This window comes from Sarcophilus harrisii, chromosome 3, assembly GCF_902635505.1.
Source record: "Sarcophilus harrisii chromosome 3, mSarHar1.11, whole genome shotgun sequence".
NCBI classification, from domain to species: domain Eukaryota; kingdom Metazoa; phylum Chordata; class Mammalia; order Dasyuromorphia; family Dasyuridae; genus Sarcophilus; species Sarcophilus harrisii.
Genome location: NC_045428.1, coordinates 320,238,448 through 320,263,279, shown reverse-complemented (window position 1 = coordinate 320,263,279; position 24,832 = coordinate 320,238,448). Strand labels below are relative to the sequence as shown.

The window sequence follows — 24,832 nt, the reverse complement described above, 5'->3', positions numbered from 1 at the left end:
CATTGCTGAAGAGAGCCACATCCATCAGAATTGATGCTCATATAGTATTGTTGTTGAAGTATATAATGATCTCCTGGTTCTGCTCATTTCACTCATCGTTAGTTCATGTAAGTCTCTCCAGGCCTTTCTGAAATCCTCCTGCTGGTCATTTCTTACAGAACAATAATATTCCATAACATTCATATACCACAATTTACCCAACCATTCATTCTCCAATTGATGGGCATCCATTCAGTTTCCAGTTTCCGGCCACTACAAAGAGGGCTGCCACAAACATTCATGCACATACAGGTCCCTTTCCCTTCTTTATGATCTCTTTGGGATATGACCTCCTAAATTTTAAAAGACTGAAATAGTCTCTCTGTCATGCTGAGACAGTAAAAGTGGCTAACAAGGGAGTACATACCTGCAGAGAGATATGAAAAGCCAGTCACCTGAGGATGGCAGTGTCTTTGGAGTATGTGACTTTTTAAAAAATAATATTTTATTTTTCCCCAATTATTGTTAGAAACAACTTTAAACATTTTTTTTTTAAAGTTTTGAATGTGAAAGTCTATCCTTCCCTCTGGGCCTTTCTTCTTCCCTGAGATGCTAAGTAATCTAATACTGGTTATACATGTGCAATGATGTAAAATATTTTCAAAATAATCATTTTGTACAAGAAGACTCAAACAAAAAAAGAGAGTAAAAAGTAATATGCTTCAATCTATATTCAGATAATATCAATTCTTTCTCTGGAGGCTGAAAGTATATTTCATCATGAGTTCTTTGGGTTATGTTAGATCATTGTATTGCTAAGGATAATAAAGTCATTTACAAGTCTTCATCATTAAATATTCTGTGTACAACGTTCTCCTGATTCTGTTCACTTCATTTTGTATCAATTCATGTAAATATTTCCAAGTTTTTCTGAAAATCCTCATTTTTATAGCCCAATAATATACATCACACTCAGGTACCACAGTCATTTCTCAATTGATGGGGATCCCTTCAATTTTCAATTCTTAACCACCACAAAAAGGGTTGCTATATGTACAAGTAGGTGCTCTCCCCTTTTCTTTTTTGCTGAGACAATCAGGCTTAAGTGACTTTCCCAGGGTCATACAACCAGGAAGTGTTGAGTGCCTGAGATCACATTTGAACTCAGATCCTCCTGACTTCAGAGCTGATGCTCTGTCCACTGTGCCATCTAGCTGCCCCCACTTTAAAAAAAAAATCTCTTTGAGATATAGACCTAGCATTAATATTGCTAGATCAAAGAGAAGGCACAATTTTATAACCCTTTGAGCATAGATGCAAATTGTTCTCTAGAATAATTAGATCACAACTTCATCAAGAGTACATTAGTGTTCCAATTTTCCCATATCCCCTCTTAACAGCTGTCATTTTCCATTTTTGTCATATTAGCCAATCTGATAGATGTGAATTATTTTAATTTGCATTTCTCTAATCAGTAGTGATTTAGAGCATTTCTTCCCATACAACTAGATAGCTTTGATTTCTTTGTCTGAAAATTGCATGTTTATATCTTTTTTTTTTCTGACCAAAAATACGGCAATATATTATAAGGATTAAATACCATAACTGGGTGGGATTTATACCAGGAATGCAGAATTGGATCAATATTAGAAAAAGTATCAACATAATTAAGCATATCAATAAGAAAACCAACAGAAATGATATGATTATATCAATAGATGATGAAAAATCTTTTGAAAAAATATAATACTCATTCTTTGAAAAAAAAGTGACAACACTAGAAACAATAGGAATAAAGAGAGTTCTTTAAAATGATAAGCAATATCTATTTTCTTCAAGCTTTTTATTTTCACACCACATGCATAGATATTTTTCAACATTCCCCCTTGCAAAACTTTTGTGTTCCAATTTTTTTCTTCTTCCTGATCCCCCTACCCCCCAGAGAGCAAGTAATCCAATATATATTACAACATTGCATGTTTATATCATTTTGACCATTTATCAATTGGGGAATGTCTTGTAATCTTATAAGTTGACTCAGTTCTCTATATATTTGAGAAATGAGGCCTTTATCAGAGATACTTGCTGCAAATCTTTCCCCCTAGTTTTCTGCTTAACTTTTTTTTTTTTTTTTTTTGGTTGAATTGGTTTTATCTATTCAAAAACTTTTTAATTTTATATAATCAAAATTATTTATTTTATATTTTGTAATGATTTCAATATCTTCTTTGGAACTAAATTCTTGTTATCCATAAATCTTATGGATAAATCATTCTATATTCTCTTTTTTTTTTTTTATTTAATAGCCTTTTATTTACAGGATATATGTATGGGTAACTTTACAGCATTAACAATTGCCAAACCTCTTGTTCCAATTTTTTACCTCTTATCCCCCCACCCCCTCCCCCAGATGACAGGATGACCAGTAGATGTTAAATACATTAAAATATAAATTAGATACACAATAAGTTCTATATTCTCTTAATTTGCTTATGGTATCACCTTTTATGTCTAAATCATGTTCTATTTTAACCTTATCTTGGAATACAGTGTGAAATGTTGACCTATACCTTGTTTTTGCCAAACTATTGTCTTTTCGAGCAGCTTTTGTCAAATAATGACTTTTCCCCCAAAACTTGAATCTTTGGGTTTATCATATACTATATTACTATGGTCATTTACTATAATGTATTGTGTAACCTAATCAATTCCATTGCTTCACCATTTTATTTCTTAGTCAGTACCAGGTTATTTTGATAATTACCACTTTGTAATACTATCTGAGATCTGGTACAGCTAGACCACCTTCTTTCACATTTTATTTCATTGATTTTCTTGACATCCTTGGCCTTTTGTTCTCCCAGAAAAATTTTGTTATTTTTTCTAGCTCTTTAAAATGACTTTTTGATAGCTTTATTGGTATGGCACTGAATAGATTAATTTAGGTAAAATTATCATTTTTATTATGTTAGCTTGGCCTATCCATGAGAAATTAATATTTTTCCATTTGTTGGTCCATCATACCTAAGGGGAACTTCCTAAGTATTCCACAAAATGAGGAAAGGTCTTCCATGACCAAGAGTTCTTGGCTTCTGTGTTCTCAACATATAAGCCTACCTTTGTACTTTAAGTTTGGGTCCCTTTCTTCAAAAGGAGTTTGAATTTTAAGAGGGAAAATTTACCTTTGGTTTGAGGGGAAATTTAAAAAAATAGCTGTTCTTGCTATATCTTAGAAAATCTCTTATCCAAAAGTTAATAAGAATTCTATGATTAATTTACATTGGGGAAACTGTACACTGTATACATATATATGAAACATATATATGTATTTCAATGGCCTTAATATTTGCAAGAACTCTGAAGAAATTCTTAATCCTTGCTTAAACCCTCAGGAGTCATTATATATATATATATGTTTCAACAGCCTTCAAGTTTGCAGGAACTTTGAAGAAATTCTTATTCCTTGCTCAATAAATTCCTTTTCTACAAGCTAATGGAATTTTACTGATTGATTGATATTGGGGAACACATTTCATGAGAATTCAGAAATTACAATATTGGAAATTCACTTCCTTGGGATTAATCTTTAGTGAGCTACCTTCTGGAGATCTTAATCTGTGAATATGAGTGGTCAGTTGAAAGAATGATTCCAGAGAAGTTGCTACTGTACAAAACTTCCCAAATTTCTCTGAATTGGTCTTTTTTGTCATTTCTTACAGTAGAGTAATATTCCATTATACTCATATACCATAATTTGTTTTTTCATTTCCAATTGATACTTCCTTCTTTTCCAGTTCTTTTCTAGAAGAAAAAGACATACTATAAATATTTCTTTACATATGGGTTCTTCTTTGATCTCTTTGGGGGCATAAGCTATAGTTATAATCCTGGGTCAAAGACTATGTATAGTTTAGTTACTTTTTGGACACATCTCTAAATTTCCTAGCATGGTTGTGTCAACCCACAGCTCAACTAACAGTGTCTCACTGTCTATTTTGTCTATTTTGACTGAAATTGAGTTTATAAAAGGGCAGAATATGGAATAATTGGTAGGATCTAGATTTGGGGAGGAATGGCAGGATCACCTCTACACAAAAGTGTGAGAATAGGACCATTTATGTTCAAAGGAACATAAAGCTAAGGTGTAAAAATACATATGTATATATGTGTGTGTGTGTATATTTCTATAATGTGACAATAACTTAAATGTATATAGTATTTTAAAATAGACAAGGTCTTTCCTTATAATTCCATATTTTCTGCCATAGGTTTTCTTTTTTTCTCTCCATACATGTAATTTAAAAAATAAAATACTATTAAAATTTTTTAAAAGAAAAAAATGCCCTTAAGAGTCTTTGTTGTTAAGGAGCTCAGTCCAATGGGAGAGATGACACATACCCAACTATGTAATACAGGATAAATTGTACATAATCAACAGAGGGAAGACACTAGAATTAAGAATTTGGAAATGCTTTCTGAAGAAGGGATTTTTGCTAGGACTTGAAAGAAGCTAGGGGAGCCTAGAGGTAGATGAGGAGGAAGAGTATTCCAGATATGGAGGACAGCCAGCAAAAATGACAGTCAGAAGATAAAGTATCTTGTTTGAGGAGCAAGGAGGCCAGGGTCACCTGTCAAAGAGTCTGTGGGGTCAGGAAAGTGTCTAAGAAAACTGGAAAACTGGAGAAGGCTTATGGATGGGGAGAAGTTATGAATGGCTTCAAAAGCCAAACTGTGGATTCTGGACTTAATCTTGGAGATGACAGAGAACCCCTGGACATTATTGAGCGGGGGACTCCTAGGGGTAGACCTACCAACACTTCAGGAATACCACTGACAGCTGAGTGATGGATAGACCAGAGTGGGGAGAGCAAGCAGACAAACTAGCCCGATATCACAGTCCAGGATGAGGTATTGGGGCCTGCTCCACAATAGTGGCTGTGTAGGAGGGCAGAGAGAAGCACATGGAGAGACGCGAAGACAAAAATTGGCGAGACAGAACAAAAAACAGTAGTGCCCTGAAAATCCAGAGAATGCAGGAGGAGAGGGTGATCCTGTGGCCTCTTCCTGACTGGCAGGCTCCTCTCAGAATCCAAAGGGCCAACTGAGGCTTCGTCCCTCTGGCAACCCCCCCGATTGCTCAGACATTCTGGGTTGGGCCACTGTCAGTAGCTTCTCCATCAGCCCCTTCTTGACTTTCTTTTTGTTATCTTTCCCTGTCAGTAGGTAAGCTCCTTGAGGGTAGGACCTCCTTCTCTTGTATTTATTTGTATTCCCATTTGTCAAGCACTGAGCTAGGCTCCCAGTAAGCACTTAATGCATGGTTACAGCTCAAATGCTGACAAGGTCAAGAAGATGAGGATTGCCAGGAGACCATCAGATTTGACTATTAAGAGCTCGTGGATGAGTTGGAGAGAAGAGTTTCATTTGAACAATGAGTTTGAAAGCTGGAATGCAAAGGGCACTGGGATTTTAGCAGCTTCTTGAACACAGCAGGGTCTGAATGGTGCACAAATAAGCTTCATATAATGGCTGGCACAGTATACATGTTTAACACATAGGATTATACCCTGCATCATTCACAGAACACAGAACTATCCTCTGTGATGTTAGGGAACTTCCTTCCTAGAGAAATAAGAACTTTCACAAAAGTCATCTCTGCGAAATGGGGTTCTTGGAAGTGGTTGCACAGCTAGTGTTCCAGTAAGAGCTCCATCCTATCGTAACAAAAGGTACTATTGTCTTTTAATCCATCATGAGTGGCTGGGCTGTGGAATTTACCAGAAAACTGCTTTCAGACTGATGCTTTTTATTGCAATAATGCAAAGGATTGCTGTTCTAGAATTGCAAAGGGTTTTTTGGTTTTGCGAAACCAAAAATCAAAACCAACCACCCCCCCAAAAAAAACCACTTTGGGGATCACACTTTATAAGGCTGTGAAAAGCATATATGAGACCCCACTGTTTCCCATCAAAATACAGACATACATAGAAAGCCCACTTAGGTTATTGACTGACCAAACTTATAAAGAAGAAAAAACTTTTTCTTGAATAAGGACTATATGCCTAGCTTCCCTTTTTTGGGAAGCTTTTCTGCCCTTTTGCTTTTTAAGCCCCCCTACTCCCCAGATTCCTCTTTCCCACTAAGAATAATATGAGAAGGGAGACTATTTAGAAAAATTGGAAGACATGGGCATTAAAAAAAAATTTAGTCTAAGCCAGAGGGAGTAAACTTTGACACTTGGAGAAAAAATGTCTTTCATATATCTGAAGATGATGCAATTGACTTTTTACTAATAGGTACCATAGCTGTTTCTCCATCTATAAAGAGCAGAGCTGATTGGTCCTCTCACTTTGTGACTGAAGAAACACAGCCAGTAGCCACAGAATAGGATAAAGTTACTGGTTTTGGTGAGAGTCCATGATCTTGGCTTATCCATCTGAATTATCCATGCATGTGTATATATGTGATTTAATTCAGGTACAAATAAATCACAGATCTTCCAGTCAATATGACAGAGCTCTAGTAATGAATAAGGAAATCAATAGAAATTTTCAAGAAAAAAGTACATCTAAGTTTTCTCATAAATGTTTAATGTTCACTTAGCAGAACATTCAGATATATAAAGTTTATTAGTTACAAATTTTTACATACAACAGTCTCTTCCAATTGTGTCTGAAAAGTGGTTAGAAAAGACAAAAATAATTTTCTTTTATTATGCTTGGAGACCACAAAACTGAAACCAAGAGTTTGCTGCATTTACCAGTCTTCCTCAGTGTGGCTAAGGTTGGTTAGTATGGACCATCTCAGTCAATGCTAGCAGAAAATAAAATATTCCTTTGAAAATCCAAAAGATCAGCTTCATGGTTCAATATTTTGAAGTTGCTGTACAAAACATACAATCTTTGAAAGTGGCTTATGTTGACATCATTTTCTGAAACGTTTGAAAAGGGGATGGACATGCTTATTTACAGATGGTTTGCTTCGAGAAGAATGGTATTCCATATAGACAGTATCATCTGCCCCTGACATGGAACTCATTGATCCAAAACGACGGGATACCTGAAGAGGTAGAATACACATTAGTGAGCAGAGAGGAATGGGAGACAGCCTTTGCAAATATACAAATAGGTAATGAAACAAAGTGTTGTCAGTTTACCAGGGACAAAAGAGGGTTACTTCATTTCCATTTTAATCATAATACCCAAAAAATAGGTGCTAACAATAAAGTCAAAATTATGTCAAAAGTCTTAATTTTAGATTTCACTAATATGCTACTTTTCAGGACTATTCCTTTAAGGTCATTAATAGATAAATGAACTCTAACTCAAAAGATGTCCAAAACTATACCTCATAATTTGTAAGCTTGCAAGATGGGTGTCTTCCAGGGGTATTTAAAGTCAGGGAGAACACAAGAAACAAGACAATCTAAAGACGTTTTCCCTATTATCTTAATTGATCCCTAATCACCTCATCAGGTCAATAGGTCAAGGATTATCGCCCTTTTGTGAATGATAAAGAAAGGCTCAATAAGGTGAAGTGACTTGCCCAGAGGTCACACAGCTACTTAATGACCACACTGAGACTGAAGACCAGGACATTTAATGAGTACCTCAAAGCTGTTCATTATATTTTCTTCTATGGACTCAACAAATGGAATCATTGGAGAAAATCACAACTACTTCTTTGGAATCAAATGTTAAGAACTGTGTCTTTTGGATACATTGAAGCCTAAACTCCCAATGGACAAGAATGACTAGTGCCTGGCTTGATGCCAACTCACCTGAGTGGATTTGGAGCCAAATTCTCCTGCTACCACCTCTTCTTCAGCATCCAAGTCAGTGGCTGCCAGGACCTTCTGTAAAAGCTGTTGCTGCTCCTCTTTTGATGAAAATGCTAATTCTTCTTCTTCCATACCAGCAAGCTTTGTAATTACCTATAAAGCAGAAAGTGACAAGACGTTGTTCTCTTTTAGTAGTCATTAAAATATCATCTTTATTATAAACTTTAAAACTATCAATATATTTTGACTCTAACTTACAAAAGAGGAGAAGATGATTGGCTATGAAACTTAATTTTGTTTTTTTGCTGAGGCAATTGGGGTCAAGTGACTTGGTCAGGGTCACACAGCCAGGAAGTGTGAAGTGTCTGAGACCACAATTGAACTCTGGTGCTCCTGACTTCAGGGCTGGTGCTCTATCCACAGTGTCACTTAGCTGCCCCAACTTTGTTCTTATTTAAAGAGTATGTTGAACTGAAAAGAGAATAACACAACTGTCTTGCTTTTTGTCCCCTTTTAAACTTTTCATTTTCTTCTGAGATATTATTTTTTCACTTTCTACTTCTCAGAGGTAAGCTTTATCATTCACCACGAAATAACATGCTGCTTAAGAAAGAAGCCTAGAATCCTGGTTTTGTGGCAAGAGTTGTATGGCAAAAGAACATCTAGTAACATAGTCCTTAATTTATGAAAATGACTCTTGGTACACTGTAAAAAGACAGAAACTCTCTGAGAGAGAAATGGATTCATAGACCACAAAGAGGTAGATGGCATCTTTGAGGTCTTCATTTGTAGAAAATATACATAAATTGGGATAATTAGCCCAAAGGCGATAAAAGTCGTCAGTGACAGAGATAAGAATAAGAAAATAACAATAATCCTCAAATGTTCATACATTACTTTAGGTTAAGATGCTGGCACCTTATTAATATTTATATATAATATTTATAAAGTTCTCCACATCATACCTGGCACATGAGGTGCTAGATAAATGCTTATTCTCTTTTCCTCTCTGTTTTTATATTTCCTTTGTTATTTTTCTAAGGAGTTATGTCAATCTTCCTCTCTGTTTTTGCCATTTAAATGAAATCTTGTATAAAGCCTCATGACTCCTATTATAAAAACCTATTTTAAGAGATGAATTAATTATGTGTTGGACATTGTGAACACCAAAAGACAAAACCTGCTAAATTTTAATAGACAGGAAGAAGAAACTTGTTATTGATGTGGGATTTTATCCCTGAGTCAACATCTGTGCAGGGTCAGAACAATGAGTCATATGAACTAAGATCAGAATTTGTAAGGGAAGAATAATAAGGAAAGATTATGTTATACATTTAAAAATAACTTAATGCTGAATCAAACAAGTTACTAAAAATAAAAAATGGAAAATGGACCCCAGAAATGATATCAACACTAACTGTAACAATTTTATCCCGAAATCTAATCAATGTAAAATAATTTTCACAAAAAGACCAAAAGAGAAAATGCTTTGATCAGCTGACATCAACCTTGCCAAAGACAGTACCAAGTTAGAAAGTAAACTCATCTGTAAAACAATGATGGATAATTATGAGCAATGTCATCTCAAAAAGAGGAGCGAAATGGCAAAAGGTTAAATCAGTTTAAAGAAAGCTTTGCAAGATATGTAATAACATATTTGATGAAGATAGTAAGGAATACGCAATTTTTAACAGCTTCTTTACTATCTCACAATTAAGTAAAAGAGATAGAGAATATAAGATCCCATTGTTCCTACCGTTTGTTGATTATGAAGAAAAATTGATCTCAGAGAAGAAAATGTTATCTTACCGATTCTTTTATGTTAAGGTGTCAGTCATCCATACATCAAGATCTTCCAGGATTTCTTGGAAGATAGGTAACTGTAAGGTATGCTTGCTAAAGTTATCCACTACTTTGATGGAGATCACAAGAGGGTTTCTCTTTCAAATTCAGTTCTCTGCGTCACAAATTTACACCTGTATGGTGGTTAGCTACTACTCCACAGAAGTTAGCATAAGAAATCTAGGTATTTCTATTAGCTATCACTTAAGATGGTTATTGAGAGAATGCAATAAGGGAAGAGAAAGAGCCCTAATCTTTGAAGACCTGGGGTTTATGTCCTATTTCTTTCATATCCTAGCTTTGTGATTTAGGCAATCACTTCTAACACTACATAAACTTTTATTAGGCACCTTTTATATGCAGAGGATAACATTAGGTACTAGGTATTCAAAGACAAAATGACAAAGTCCTTGCTCTCAATGAATTTATATCATACTGTAAAAAGGAAATGGATAAATATGTACAAACATATATGTAGAGGAAATATACATACACATACATGAAATGGTGTTGTTGTGGGACATATTTACCTAGATTTAGCAAACTATTCGACTGAAGAGTTCATCATACTTTTTTTTGTGGAAACATGGAGAGATTATCATACATTTAAAGGGATTTATAACTAGCTATCTTAGTCAATGACCATTGATTTAAAATTTTATTTTCAAATTTCAGTGGAATGCTTCATGAATCTGGGATCGACTCTGTGCTATTTCAACAGTTTTATCGATTACTTAGATAAAGGCATAGATGACATACTCATCAAATCTGCAGATGGGGCAAAGCTAAGAAGAATAGCTAATACTCAGGATGAAAGAGTTAAAATTTAAAAAGATTTTTGATAGGCTAGAACATTAGGTTAATCCAATAAAGTAAAATCCCAAAAAGATAAATATAAAGTCTTAATGAGCTAAAAAAAAATTAATTCTACAAGTATTTTTTAAAACTCACAAAAGAAATTTAAGTCTTAATGATGAGGAAAGCAAGAAGGACCATAATGAATACAAAAGAGATTTGGAGGCTTAAGGAGATTTCAGGGTTCAATATGAGTCAGTAGTTTGAGGCAGTTGCCAAAAAAAACCTCAATGAATAATGAAATCTTGGACTGCATTAAAATAAGTATAGCTTCCAGGAATTGGATAGTGACAGTCCTTTTGTATTCTGCTCTGATGAGATTATATTTGGAGACTATATTCACTCCTGGGGGCCACAACTTAGGAAGGACATTAAGAAGCCTGAGAGATATTCATATATGTCAAAATTATCTTTCTATAGCATAGGTCTGATAAAAAAAATCATTTCTCCAAGTTCCCTATTACCCTCTGAGATAAGTATAAAATCCTTTGGATTTTTTTCCTTACACATGCCTTTATCTTCCTACTCCAACCCCCAAATTTGATTCAGGATCTTGGCAGAACCTCCAAAGCATGCCAAACTGCAATACATTCAACTCATTTTCCAAGTGGCCACCAATTTTCTTTTTTCAACCTTGCCTCTCTATTCTACCAAAGAAATCAACCTCTGTCCTCTAATTACCGGGTTAGAAAGGCCCCAAAGCCTTTTCTTCAAGTCCCCAACTGAGTATCTTCCTAATTAGTTACCCAACAATTCATTCACAGACAAAGAAGGACTCATGTAAGGTCTTTAATTACCTAGCGATTCTCTGTGCCTGAGGTTTTTCCTCAAGAAAATATTGAGAGTGGTCACTACTACTCTCTGAAGATGAAACAACAGGCTTTCTTATATAGCACTAAGAAAGAAACCCAATGCTGCTTACCTTGAAGCTATAACCTTGATCGACCAGAAACCTCTGCCTTTTTGTTGAATATGCCATTTCTTGTGTATCCTGTGATACCAGTGAGTAAAAGAAGGCATTATACTCCTCTGCAACCATCCCTAGGGGACACAAGACAGTAAACAATTGTGTGAAAAAACAGAGTGTGACATGCAAAGATGTTTGTCGCAATTTTTTTGTAGTGGCTAGAAATTGGAAACTGAATGGATACCCATCAATTGGAGAAAGGCTGAATAAGTTATGGTATATTAATGTTATGGAATATTATTGTTCTGTAAGAAACGACCAACAAAATATTTTAGAGAGGCCTGGAGAGACTTACATGAACTGATGCTGAGTGAAATGAGCAGAACCAGATCATTAGACATGGCAACAACAAGACTGTATGATGATCAATTCTGATGGACGTGGCTCTTTTCAACAATGAGATGATTGAGGCCACTTCTACTTGCTTAGTGAAGAAGAGAGTCATCTACATCCAGAGAGAGAACTATGGGAACTGAATGGGATTCACAACATAGCATTTTCACTCTTTTTTGTTGTTGCTTGCTTGAATCTTCATCATCTTCTTTTTTTACTGATTTGATCTAATTTTTCTTGTGCAGCACAATAATTGTATAAATATGTATGCATATATTGAATTTAACATATATTTCTACCATGTTTAACATGTATTGGACTACTTGCCATGTAGTTGAGGGTGTGGGGGGAGGGAAAATTGGAACACAAGGTTTTGCAAGGCCTAATGTTAAAGAATTGTCCACGTATATATTTTGAAAAATAAAAAGCTTCAATAAAAATAAATACAAAAAGAAAAAACAGAGGGTGATATTTTCTATCAACATGGCTGCCTGAATGGGAGGCAGGCTAATCAATTACCAAATACCCACTCCACCAAGGCCATAAAGTTTGTACAAGACTAAATAATCAAATCTCCAAAGAGAAACTACTGTGACATATTCCATCCCACAACTGTATAAGAGGTTTGCCAGAAGCCTGACAATAAGAATCCATCACCAGCAAAGTTAGCAATAAATCAGCAAAGCCATCCAGTGAGACCAGAAATGTACAAAAACATGTGTAGCCTTCAAGGTTTTATGTCTTGAGGAAGAAAAAACAAAAGAGTTCTCTTAAGAAAGTCTAAGGATAGTTAGAAAGCCTCAGATTTCTCAGAGAACTCCAGAATAGGGACCAGAGAAATTTTGGAGAATAGCAGCAACCAGTACAGCACTATAGAGCTCAGGACTGGGACACCTCAGGCCCAGGATTCTGAAAACCTTAACTCTGATTTGAGATGTCAGAGGGAGCCCTGAGGATGTAGTATTCTGAACCTCAAGAATAAAGCAGGGTGCCCTAATCCTGACAGGTGAATATCTGTTTAGAAATTCAAGACAAGAATAAGTAGAGTCAATCATTTTATTCAAAAGCAAAGTAGGGGACACAACCAGAACAAGAATAAAAATCCAATTCAGGAATTAAGGCTGGTGAAGAAGTAAATCAAACAGAACACTAAAACTAGCACAAAAAAGGATTAGAAATCTAGAGAATCTCCAAAAGGAGATAGTAACTCTGAAACAACTATCAGTAATTACTCAAAGGGAATTTTTTTTTTCTACAAAGGGCTATATGAATATCTTGAAGGAATATTATGAAATTTTAAAAACAGAAATAAAATCTTTTGATGAATTAGAAAGAAAATGAAAAACCTTACCCATGAAATGAACTCTGATAAATCAATTACTTCATGAGAAAGCAAGAAATATAACAAGAATCAAATGATCCAGAAAAAATAGGAGAAAATCTAAGATATTTCATATATTAACAAACTGATCCAGGTCAAAGAGGGATAATTTAAAAATCATTGGATTTAAAAATCTTTGGACTCAGTCAAAACTATGATAAAAAATTTTTAATACCATATTTTTTTTCTTCAAATTAAGTCTCTTCAAACTGTATTTAAATATATAATTTCTATAACATGAATGAACTGATGGTGATAAAAATTCTCTAGCCACAAAGTGAGATACAAGAAATAAGCTTTACTTTGTCTCTTGCCCTTTCCCAACCCCCACCAAATGGGCTTTATGATATATTGTTTCCAATGAATACTAAACAAAACAGTAAAGAATGCTGTCACGTCTATTTTAACAGTAACAAAGGCAAATTGGGTAGCTACAGTCAGGAAGATTCAAAAACAAGGTAATTCCTGGAAGTCAACAAACTGTCCTCTGATTTGTTCTAAGGAGTTACTCTGTCTGTGACATTTCTCTTGGTAAGAGTCCTGGAAAGAAAGACCAGAGATCACTGCTAAAAGCAAGATGCCAAGATCTGTGACCAATAAATCTCCTTTTACATCACTAACAATACAAGAGGGGAAGCAAACAATGAATCCTTCACTTTCAGGGGAACAACATTTAAAGTCCTGTTTTCTTCCACTGGATAGTTCTGGTGCTAAGACATTATGCTCCTCCATGAGAAGTTGTTCTCACTGGTAATGATTTGATTGGGGGTGGGGGTGGGGGGTAGAGAGAGGGAGAAGAAAAGGGGAAAAAAAAAGCCTTCAGAATCTCCACAGTCAATGGTATCGGTCTTTAAATCAGTTTTATGGTTCAGTGCAGGGGTGGTATGTTTCCCCACAAGACGTTCTCATTACAGGTAACTATAATCAATGGCAGCAAAAAACCACCAGAGCAAATTCAACTCAACAGTTGATAATCTTAGCCTTTAAATCCATTTCAAAATCAACGGCTCCAGTCAAGATGCAGCCACTAATAATCCTGTTCTTCCAAATGTTTTCTTAGTCCTCTGATTTACTTTAAGGAGCTCTTCTACATTACACCAGATACTCAATGCAAGAAAATGTGGTCCTCAAGATAGCTAAATTTTGGGCACATGACATTCCTCTGTTCCCTTACCTTAAAGAAATTCTCATGTAACTGTACAAATGGAATACTTTGAGTCAAGATCTCTGTAGATGTCAATGAACACCTTGAATGCTTAAGACAAATTCTTGAAACAAGCTAGTATGGCTTTGACGGTGCAGTTGTCAATCACATTTCTGACATCTTCCACCTTTCACTGTTGATTGGGATTGGGATTCCTTTCCAGGATGTTGGGCTTCAGGTACAAGAGAAGACTATATTGGATTGGAAAATTGGTGGCTGACTGCTTCCTTCTTGGAGCTGTCCAGAATATGGTCTGTGGACCCACAGCTATTGTCACTAATGGTACCTGAGTGTTACTGTCCTGAGCAGACCCCTGAGTTATATTTCAAGAAACCATAAATGAAAACTTCTCAGATCAAAGGAGAAAGTGAAGAGAGAGAGAATCCACCAATCATCTTGTGAAGGAAACTCAAAAAGGACAAATTCTAGGAATGTCAATTTAAATCTAGAGCTTCTACATAAAAAACAAACAAACAAACAAAAAAAAACACCAAAACAAGCAAATAAATAAATACATCAAGTATTCATAAAGTGATGGCTCAAGTACAAAAGGACCATAATAAGAATCATACAAAGCTGGTAGCTACTACTCCTAAAACTGAAATGAATTCTTTGGAATACATTATTCCAAAGGCAAAAGGTGATAGCCTTACACCAAGAAACAGCTTACTCTGAGCAAAGCTAAGTATAATATTGTAGGGGAAAAAAATGAACCTTTAACAAACAGAGGAGTTTCAAGCATTTCTGGTGAAAAGACCAAAAAGACTCAAGCAGAATCGTAGGAACTTCTGAGATACAAATGTTAATTCAGAGACCTAGAGGTATATTTATTTGAACAACTGGAAGGAACTTTTTGCAATGTGGTGCCTCTCTAGGGAGACTGAAAAGAAATGATAATTCTTTCAGAACCTTAATGTCATCAAAGGATTTTGAGGGAATTAAATAAGAAAAATAGAGAGCCTACAAAAATAGACTGGTTCACTTTTGAGGGTGTGAAGAAAGGAATTACCAAGATTGGTAAAAGGTACTAATGCAGAAAGAGGAAAAAGGGGATGGTTTTTTGCTATTTCTCTTAATTGGAATGTATGAAAGGAAGAACATACATATCAACAATGGAGGAAGAGATGGGTGAAGGGACATCAGATGACATACTAAACTAATCTGAAATGGATAAATAAAAAGTTACACAAAATTTGGTTTTAAAAACTTCTTCAAACTGAATAGACAAACAAGTGGGGATGAAAAAGGGAAATTAAGAGGGAAAATACCAGGGAGGGAAGAGCTGAAAGTAAACAAAAATTACTGATTTCAAGGAAAAAAGTAAAGAACTAGAACATAAGGCAGTGTCTTCAAGTACCTCTTAGACAAATGGCTAACAGCTGAACAAACTGTGACATATGAATTTATCAGAATATTACTGTGCAGTAAGAAATGACAAGAGAGATAATTTCAGAGAATCCTGGGTAGAATGCAGATTCAAATGTGCAGAACCAGGAGTACAATTTATGCAAAGTCAGTAAAACTGTAAAGTAAAAGAATTCTGAAACCCTTAAGAACTCTGATCAAAGAAAATGATCAACCATGTGTTTAAAAGATCTACAAATATACCTATATGTACTTTTAATATTTTAACATTTTATTTTCTCTGATTCCAGTAAAATAATTTTTTACATTTGTTTTTAGAATTTTGACTTCTAGATTCTTATTCTTCTTCCTTACTCCCACCCCAACTGAGAAGGTCCATGTAAAGCAGTGCAGAACATTTCTATGTCATGTTGCAAAAGAAAAGATTCTCCCCACCCCCAAAAAAAATCCTCAAGAAAAAAAAAAAAGGAAACAAAAAAAAGTATGCTTCCACCTGTATTCAGATACAAGCAATTCATTCTCTGGGTAAGGATATAATTTTTCATCGTAAGTCCTTCAGAGTAGTCTTAGATTATTGTATTAGCTGACAACAGCAGTCATTCATAGCTGATCATTCCACAATTTTACCACAGTATATTTCACTTACTTAAGCAACTGACTTTCTAGGTTTTTCTGATAGCATCCTGCTCATTATTTCTTATAAAATAATATTCTTTCATAATCTTATACCACAATTTATTCAGCCATTCCCCAATTGATGGACACTCCCCCAATGTCCAATTCTTACTGAGAAAAGAGCTGCCACAATATATATAGAGGTTCTTTTCCTTTTTTTTTTTTTTTTAAAAAGAATCTCTTTTGGGATTCATGCTCAGTAGCGGTATTGTTAGGTGGTCAAAGGACATACATGATCTTATAACCCTTTGGGTACAGATCATACCTTTTGATCATTTATCAATTGTGAAATGGCTGTTTTTTAAAAAACATATTTGACTCAGTTACCTACATACTTGAGGAATGGGGCCTTCATCAGAGACTTGCTTCAAAAATTTTTTCATAATTACTGTTAACTTATATTCCCCATTTATTCTATTCTATCTCTCTTTTAACCCCGTCCGTCCACAAGTGTTTTGTTTTTTGATTAGCCCCTCGCCCAAAATACCCTCTCTTGTCATCTTCCCCTCTTCTAATATCCCTTTCCCCTTCTATTTTTCTTAAAGATAAAATAAATTTCTATATCCATACTGAGTGTCTTATTTTGAGTCAATTCTGATGAAAGTAAGGTTCACCTCCTCCTATTCCCTTCTGTCCCTCCACTGAACAAACTTTTTCTTGACTCTTATGACAGACAATATTCTACTTCTTCCTTTCCCTTTCTCCCAGTATATTCCCCTCTCATCCTTCATTTTAATTTTTAGATATTATCCCTTAATATTCAACTCACACCTGTGCCCTCTGTATGTATATATTCCTTCAATGTTCCATAATAATGAGAAAATTTTTATGAGTTACAAGTATCATCTTCCTATGTTGGAATAAACCATATTATGTCCCTTATGTTTTCCTTCCCTAATAGTTCCTTATGTTCTCCTGAGTCCTGATTTGAAAATCAAATTTCCTACTCAGCTCTGCTCTTTTTGTCATGAATGCTTTAAAGTTGTCCCTGAAGGATTATACTAATTTTTGCTGGGTAGGTAATTCTTGGTTGTAATTTTAGCTCCATTACTCTCCAGAATAGCATATTGCAAAGTCCTTTGATCCTTTAATGTAGAAGCTGATATATTTTGTGTTATCCTGGCTCCACTATACTTGAATTGTTTCTTTCTAGATGCTTGCAATATTTTCTCCTTGACTTGGGAGTTTTGGAATTTGGCTATAATATTCCTGGGAATTTTCATCTTGGAATCTCAGGAAGTGACTGGTGGCTTCCTTCAATTTCTATTTTACCTTCTGGTTCTAGAATATCAAGACAGTTTTCTTTGATAATTTCTTGAAAGATGATGTCCAGGTTCTTTTTTTTTGATATGCTTTCAGGTAGACAAATAATTTTTAAGTTATTTCTCTTAGATCTATTTTCCAGATCAGTTCTCTTTCCAATATTATATTTTCTATTGTTATCTATTTTTGATTATTTTGGTTTTGTTTTATTGTATTTTGATTTCTCAAAAAATCATTAGCTTCCATTTGATCAATTTTCATTTTTAATTATTTTCCTGTGGGCTTTTGTATCTCCTTTCGCATTTGACCAATTTTGATTTTTAAGGCATTCTTCTCATTAGCTTTTTATACTCCCTTTTGCATCGCTCTCATTTCTCTTTCCAATTTTTCCTCTATCTCTTACTTCATTTTGAAAAACCCCTTTTGAGCTCTTCCATCATCCAAGCCCAATTCTTATTTTTCTTGGAGGCTTTAAAAGTAGGAGCTTTGACTTTATTGTCATCTTTTAAGTGTGTATTTTAATCTTCCTTGTCACCACAGTAACTTTCTATGATCAGGATTTTTGTCCATTTTCCTAGCCTTGGTTTTTAACTCTTTGTTAGAGCTCTGTTTCCAGGGTGGAGGATGCATGGTTCCAAACTTCAAGATTTTGTGCAGCTATTTTCAGATCCTTCTAGGGATTTGACCACAAGCACTCTTTTTTGCTCTGGAACTGTGAGGAGGGTACCTGTTCCACTATAACTGTAAGTTCTCATGGGCTAAAACTGGTTTCCCAAGGCCCTCATAACCAAGTTGAGGCAAAGCTTTCCTGCTGACTTTCCAAGTTGCCTTTGGTGTCTCTGGGCTGGGAGATCTGGAAACTACTAGTATTGCTCCTGATTTAGGGGTCCCAAGGTCTGCTCCTGCTTCATGGGCCTGCACCAGAGCTGTGTGCTGGAGCTTTCCAGACCTTTTCTACTGATCTTCTAAATTGTCTTCAGCTGGAAATTGTTTTACTCAGTCTTTTTGCATAAACTGATGCTTTAAAATTTGTCTAGTCATTATTTAAAGGAATTTGAAGGCTTTTGGAGGAGAGCTCAGTGAGTTCCTGCCTTTACTCCATCTTGTTTTTTGTTTTTGTTGGGAGAGGTCTGTGTTTCTTTTACAATATGCCTGACATAGAAATGTGTTTTGCTGGACTGGGGGAATAAGGGGGAAGAGACAGAAGATAATATGGAACTCAAAAAAATTTTCAAAAAATGAATTCTAAAAATTGTTTTTGACATATAATTGGGGGGAAAAAAAATCCCAAAATATTAAATAAAAGAAAATTTTGCTCTTTCTGGTTTAGGTATAAGCACTATACCTGTGTCATTTGGTAGAACTCTCTTTGCCTTTTCCCCTCAAATAGTTTATTTAGTTTTGGAATTAATTGCCTTTTAAGTAGTTGGTAGGATTCACTTGTTAATCTACCTGGACCTGTGGACTTTCTTTTTATAGCTTGTTCAATTTCTTTTTTGAAGATGTTTAAATATTCTATTTCTTCTTCTATTAATCTAGGCAATTTACATTTTTATAAATATTCATCCATTTCACTTAGATTATCAAGTTTATTGACATATAATCAGGCATAATAGCTCCCAATAATTCCTAATTTCATCTTCATTGGTGGTGCATTCACTTTTTAAATTTTTGGTTCATTTTCCATTTTTTATATTACTATTTTATATTATTATGCCTCAGGATTTCTAAGCTTCTTTTTCTTTTACTGCTCCCCCTAAATAATTTCTAGTTTCAGATCTTTCCCCTTCAGGTACTTTTTGTATATCCTACAACAAGATATTCTTAGCCCACTGGATTAGACTATCTGGCTTCTATTATCATCAGCTAAATTTCATACAAGCATTCCGTGGACAAACACCCATCAATTTCAAATTCAAAGTGTATGACTGGATTGGTGTTCTAATAGTGTTCATAGTTAACCTTTTTCATTTAACTCAGGGACTGAATATTATAGCAAATACACCACAGATGGTTGATGCTGTCATTGAAAGCAGATTGGAAATATTTTACTACTGTATGTAAATCTTTAAATTCAAATATCCCCTGACCTCTACCTTAATTAACATAAGTCTGCACAGTAGAATTCTATAGGTGGTATATTCTAGGACACGTTTCAGAACACAAGGATACTAGAGAAAAGATTACCTTTCTTGGCTCGAAGTACTCGTCCCAACCTTTGTGCCTCCTGTCTTCGGGAGCCGCCATGAGAAGATATCTGAATTAGAACGTTTGCTTCAGGCAGATCAAATGATGTGTCTCCTACCTGCAAATTTGAAATAGTTATTGAGGAGGGAGTAGATAAGAACTAGGTTTTGTATAAACAATAAAAATATATAAAGAACAAATCTATACTTTAAAAATAATTAGATAAAGAATTTATTAAATGCTTATTATATCAGGCATCTTGTTAAGTGCTGGGGATTCAAAAACAAGATGGTTTCTACTCTCAAGTAGCTTACATACTAATTGGGGAAAAACTATTTTAAATAGAAGTGAAAAGCAAGAGCAGAAGGAGATTTTGGGAAAGGGGAAGTAGAAAGAATGGCTCCAAAGGAAGAAAACAGAAAGGCAGGGATTTCTGATGATCTATTGGTTGGAAGGGATTATCAATCATTACATTAGCCTCAGGATGGAATTATCCTCAAGGAATACTTCAAAACCCTAAATCAATGTCAATTTTATCTACTCATCCCAATTTTTTAATTATCATGATGATAGCATTATCACAGACATAGGGAAAGACTCCTGTCATATTACACTTTCAACTTTTATGGAGAAAACAGTGCCATCTTTCATATACGAAAGATATTATTGAATCTTTCTCCTATCATCAGATATACTGAACACCTGAGGTCAGGACACCATTCTAAGAGTTGGGGACTATATCCCTCCTTAGATTTTAAGCTCTTTGTGAAGAAGTTTTATTTCATTCTTTGTACTCATATCTCCAAGGCCTAACAAAGTATCTGACACATAGGAAGCACTTAATAAATATTTGCTGATTGATAAGATACCAGACCATCAACATGATTTTGTACTTGAAGCTGTTTTTTTTTCCAGTAACAAAAATCGGTTTGCATTTAGCTATCATTATTCTTTTGACCCTATCCATCTTCTGAACAATGTATAAGATGTTGAGATTGGCTCAAGAGTTTACTTTGTGCTCATGGACTACACCACAGAATTTACATAGGGAATTAACTTACAATCATAATCTCATTAGCATTATGCTTAAATCACTAAGAAAATGTAGATTTAATTTTTTAATCAGACTACCAAGTTAAACATGGTATTTGAGGACTTACAACCCAGCAAAAGCGTGACTACTTAATTCAAAGTGTAAATCAAAATTTTAAAATAACACTTATGTTGGAATTTTTAAAAAGAACTTTTTGTTTTATCTTTTATTGAAAATTCAGATTTAAAGAATCCATGCTTTATTTTTTTTCTTGGTAATAAAGAACTGAAACTAAAATGTATGCCCAATGACTGGGAAATGATAAATAAATTGTGGTATTAGACTATAACAAAATATTACTAAACTATAAGATGTGAATACGGAGAATTATGGGAAGATTAATGAAATGAAGTGGGGTGAAATAAGCAGAATTTAGAGCAATTTGTATGCAACTTTAATAATAAAAAAAAACCTAAATGCTATATGATTATAATGACTAAACTTGGCTTCAAGTAAGACTTGAGAAAAATTTTTTCCTTCTGTGTAATGGTGGAGATTGTTGCATATAACATTAAAAATACTCAATGTGCCATTTAATTTTGCTGGAATTTTTTCCCCCTCTTTTCAATGTGCTTTGATACACGGAAGGCATCTGAATAGGGGAGAGTAAAGGTATATTATTTGAAAATAAAGATTATAAAAATACAAAAGATATTAATACAATTTTAAAAATATTTATGTTAAAAAAATGAAAGAATTTTGAGTAAAATATAAGAATCCCCATTTCCCACACTCTTGTGAGTAATTCTTGGCCAATAGAAGAGTACACTATTAAGTAACATTAATAAATTTTCCTCTGACGTATGGATTGGTTATATGATACTGATCAAATCAATAAAAATCCACTTGTGGAATATGCTAAGGCTATTTTAAATCCCAAATTGTTAAGTCTCAATAAGTTCCTGGACAGAATCCTTCACTGGTCAACTTTTGTATACCCTGTGAATGCAAATTCATTTTGGTACCACCATAAACAAAACATAATCTAAAACGCAAAGATGCTGTCCCTTAAATCATAATAATACATTCAAAACACGAAATTACTTCAGAGTTATTTTTTGCTGCTTTGAAAGCATAAAGACTAAAATGACAGTCTAGCCAGGGGACATTCATTTGACCAGCATAGTCACAAGGACAATCTGTATGTTCAGCCAAGGAAGTACTTTCTTCCTATTACAGAAATATCATCTTGAAGGACTCCTTACTTACTTTGGATATGAAGATAGTGTTTATCTTTGGATTATGCTTGAAATTCTGTAAAATCTGCATCCTTTCACCTTGTGATGTAGGACCATAGATATAGGGTCTAGAGAAGAATACAGCTTCGTTAGAAGATATGAAAATGATCTGTAGCATAGTTTATAGAATGCTCCTTGAAACTGGCTCAAAAACCTATTGTAAGTGACAATTCAGATCTGTGATTTCAGTGGTATGGAAAATTCCTTTTTCCCATGTAGATAAGCATTTCCTTGGCAATTGAGTCTTTAGAACCTGCATTGAGGCACTAAGGGATGATTCCTCATCTGATCACAAATGTACCCATTACTTTTCTCAAATCTCACCCTTGACTGTTCTACAGTCTTTGTTCACAACCTCCCTCTCTGCTCCCATTCAATACCAGTAGCTCCCTACTGCCTTTGGATCAAACACAACGTACTCCCAAAGATTCGGACTTGAGACTGGTGTATAAAATCCTCTGGCCTCCATAATCTGGTCTATTTCTAGTTTTTCACTTAGCTTATATCTTACTCCATTGCACATATTTCTATTTTTCTGTATTCATTACAAGCCAAATCAACCAAACTGTTTCCATAGTGTAGAAAGTCTGATTAAGCTCAGATTATGGGGTCAGAAATACCATGTCTGTACTAAGATCCTACATAAAAAAAAAAAAAAGGTCTTGAAATTAGTTGATCTAATTTTAGTTTCACCTAAGAGATTCCACATCTGCAAAAATCCAGATATCAACACACCAAATTGAGTACTATTTTTTGAGATCATGTTTTGGTTCGGAGGGAGACAGATATAGGAGACAAAGGAAGTTCAGTGCTAATATTTTCTTTTTTTTTCTTTTCTTTTTTTTTTAAATAGCCTTTTATTTACAGGTTATATGCATGGGTAACTTTACAGCATTAACAATTGCCAAACCTCTTGTTCCAATTTTTCACCTCTTACCCCCCACCCCCTCCCCAAGATGGCAGGATGACCAGTAGATGTTAAGTACATTAAAATATAAATTAGATACACAATAAGTATACATGACCAAAACGTTATTTTGCTGTACAAAAAGAATCAGACTCTGAAATATTGTACAATTAGCTTGTGAAGGAAATCAAAAATGCATGTGGGCATAAAAGTGCTAATATTTTCTATGCTCTTCAATACTACATTTGTTTTTGTTACATTTGGAGTTAAGTCCCCAGAACACCCAGCCTTTTATTACAATCAGCGGAATGTGCAGAACCCTGCCTGGTTCTAAGAAGCAACAAACACTCACCAGTCCTTTTTATTCAAAGCATAAATATTCTTACATTTCCTCAAAAACTATTATAGTTATCCAATACTTTTGCACTACATAATGTATGGGTATACTCAAAGCATTATGATAGACTACAAAATTTTCAGGCCTTGAAAAGCTCTGCAGAGAGCTGATTTTATATATTTTTTACACAGACAGTCACACAGGTAGACATCTTCTCCCCCATCTCCCCCCCCCCCCCCCCCCCCAGCCCCTTGTGGTACAAAAGATTCCCTGAGGTGAAGGAAGTTTTCAATCATACTTTCCAAACTTACTTGTTCAGCCGGATAGCATATTCCTTCAGGGCAAAGACATTGTCTGCAAAAACGATGATCTTGTCATTCCTGCGTTCATGGAATTTGATCAGAAACTGGCAGGCTCTGAATTTGTTGGGGTTCATGGTGTATAATAATATCCGCTTCTTAGTCTTGATTGCCACATATTCCCTATAAAATTCAGGAGACATTGGGCACCAAACCTAGAATGAAACAAGAAGACAGCTATACTCTCTCAAGACCAACATCATTAATGAGGTTAAGATTTTGTGAAGTCCTTTCATGTAGCATATCCAGTATTCTTAACTCCAAAATTTCCATATGGTTTCCAACAAGGCATGGAACATTTTCCAACCAGCCAGAACTTTCTTACATATTCATCATTTGCCACAGAATTTGGGAGACAACAGGGGAAAAGAACAGAGAATTTGGCATTAAGATCTAGTTTTAAGTTCTTCCTCTACTCCTTACTCACACCTTTGTGATCTTAAGGTCTGGGCCCAAGTTACCTCATCTTTAAAAGGAGAAGTTTGGACTAAATGCCCTCCTAAGGTATCTTCCAATTCTAATCCATAATCCCAAAGGAAAAGTATTGCCATTAGAAAGTCATACACTAGTTGCACAATTAACAAGTATCTTTGATGAGATTTGAACTCAGGTTTTTCTGACTTCAAGTCCAGTGGTCTGTTCACCATCCCAAGCTACCTCTAAAAACTCTGAAGCACACTACCTTATACCCATTAGTCAAAGATTGCTAAAAATTAGACAAGTCAATGGTAGTGGAACTAGACAAAATCAGGCACACTCATGCACAGCTGATAAAGACTGTGAATTGGTATAATTTTTCTGGAAAGAAAAACAGAATTATACTATAAAAGCTACAAAACTACTCATACTCTGCTTACTACTTTGGAGAAACCTGGACTATTACCACTCCATGTGAAATGATCAATAAAATGTGGGAAGACTCCAGGAAACATACATAATATGACTATGTAAACAAAAAGATGGCATGGGAGTAAATATGACTTTTACTACTTTATAATATACATATAATATTCTAAGTAGACAAAGCTATGATTTTATATACAATCTTTATTTTTTAGTATTCATTT

At 34.8% G+C, this 24,832-nt stretch overlaps 1 protein-coding gene across 1 annotated transcript in view; it reads right to left on the bottom strand.

Moving 5' to 3' along the window:
• Window positions 1-6,548: 6,548 nt before the first annotated feature.
• ERCC3 (ERCC excision repair 3, TFIIH core complex helicase subunit) overlaps window positions 6,549-24,832 on the bottom strand; it is a 40,566-nt gene continuing 22,282 nt past the window's right edge. The window contains exons 10-15 of the mRNA XM_003763765.3: window positions 23,718-23,920; window positions 22,134-22,230; window positions 19,832-19,949; window positions 11,379-11,497; window positions 7,760-7,912; window positions 6,549-7,038 (exon numbers count right to left, since the gene is read on the bottom strand). Of these exons, the coding sequence (XP_003763813.1) occupies window positions 6,904-7,038; window positions 7,760-7,912; window positions 11,379-11,497; window positions 19,832-19,949; window positions 22,134-22,230; window positions 23,718-23,920 (825 nt within the window). The 3' untranslated portion in view covers window positions 6,549-6,903. The remainder of the gene's footprint in view (window positions 7,039-7,759; window positions 7,913-11,378; window positions 11,498-19,831; window positions 19,950-22,133; window positions 22,231-23,717; window positions 23,921-24,832) is intronic.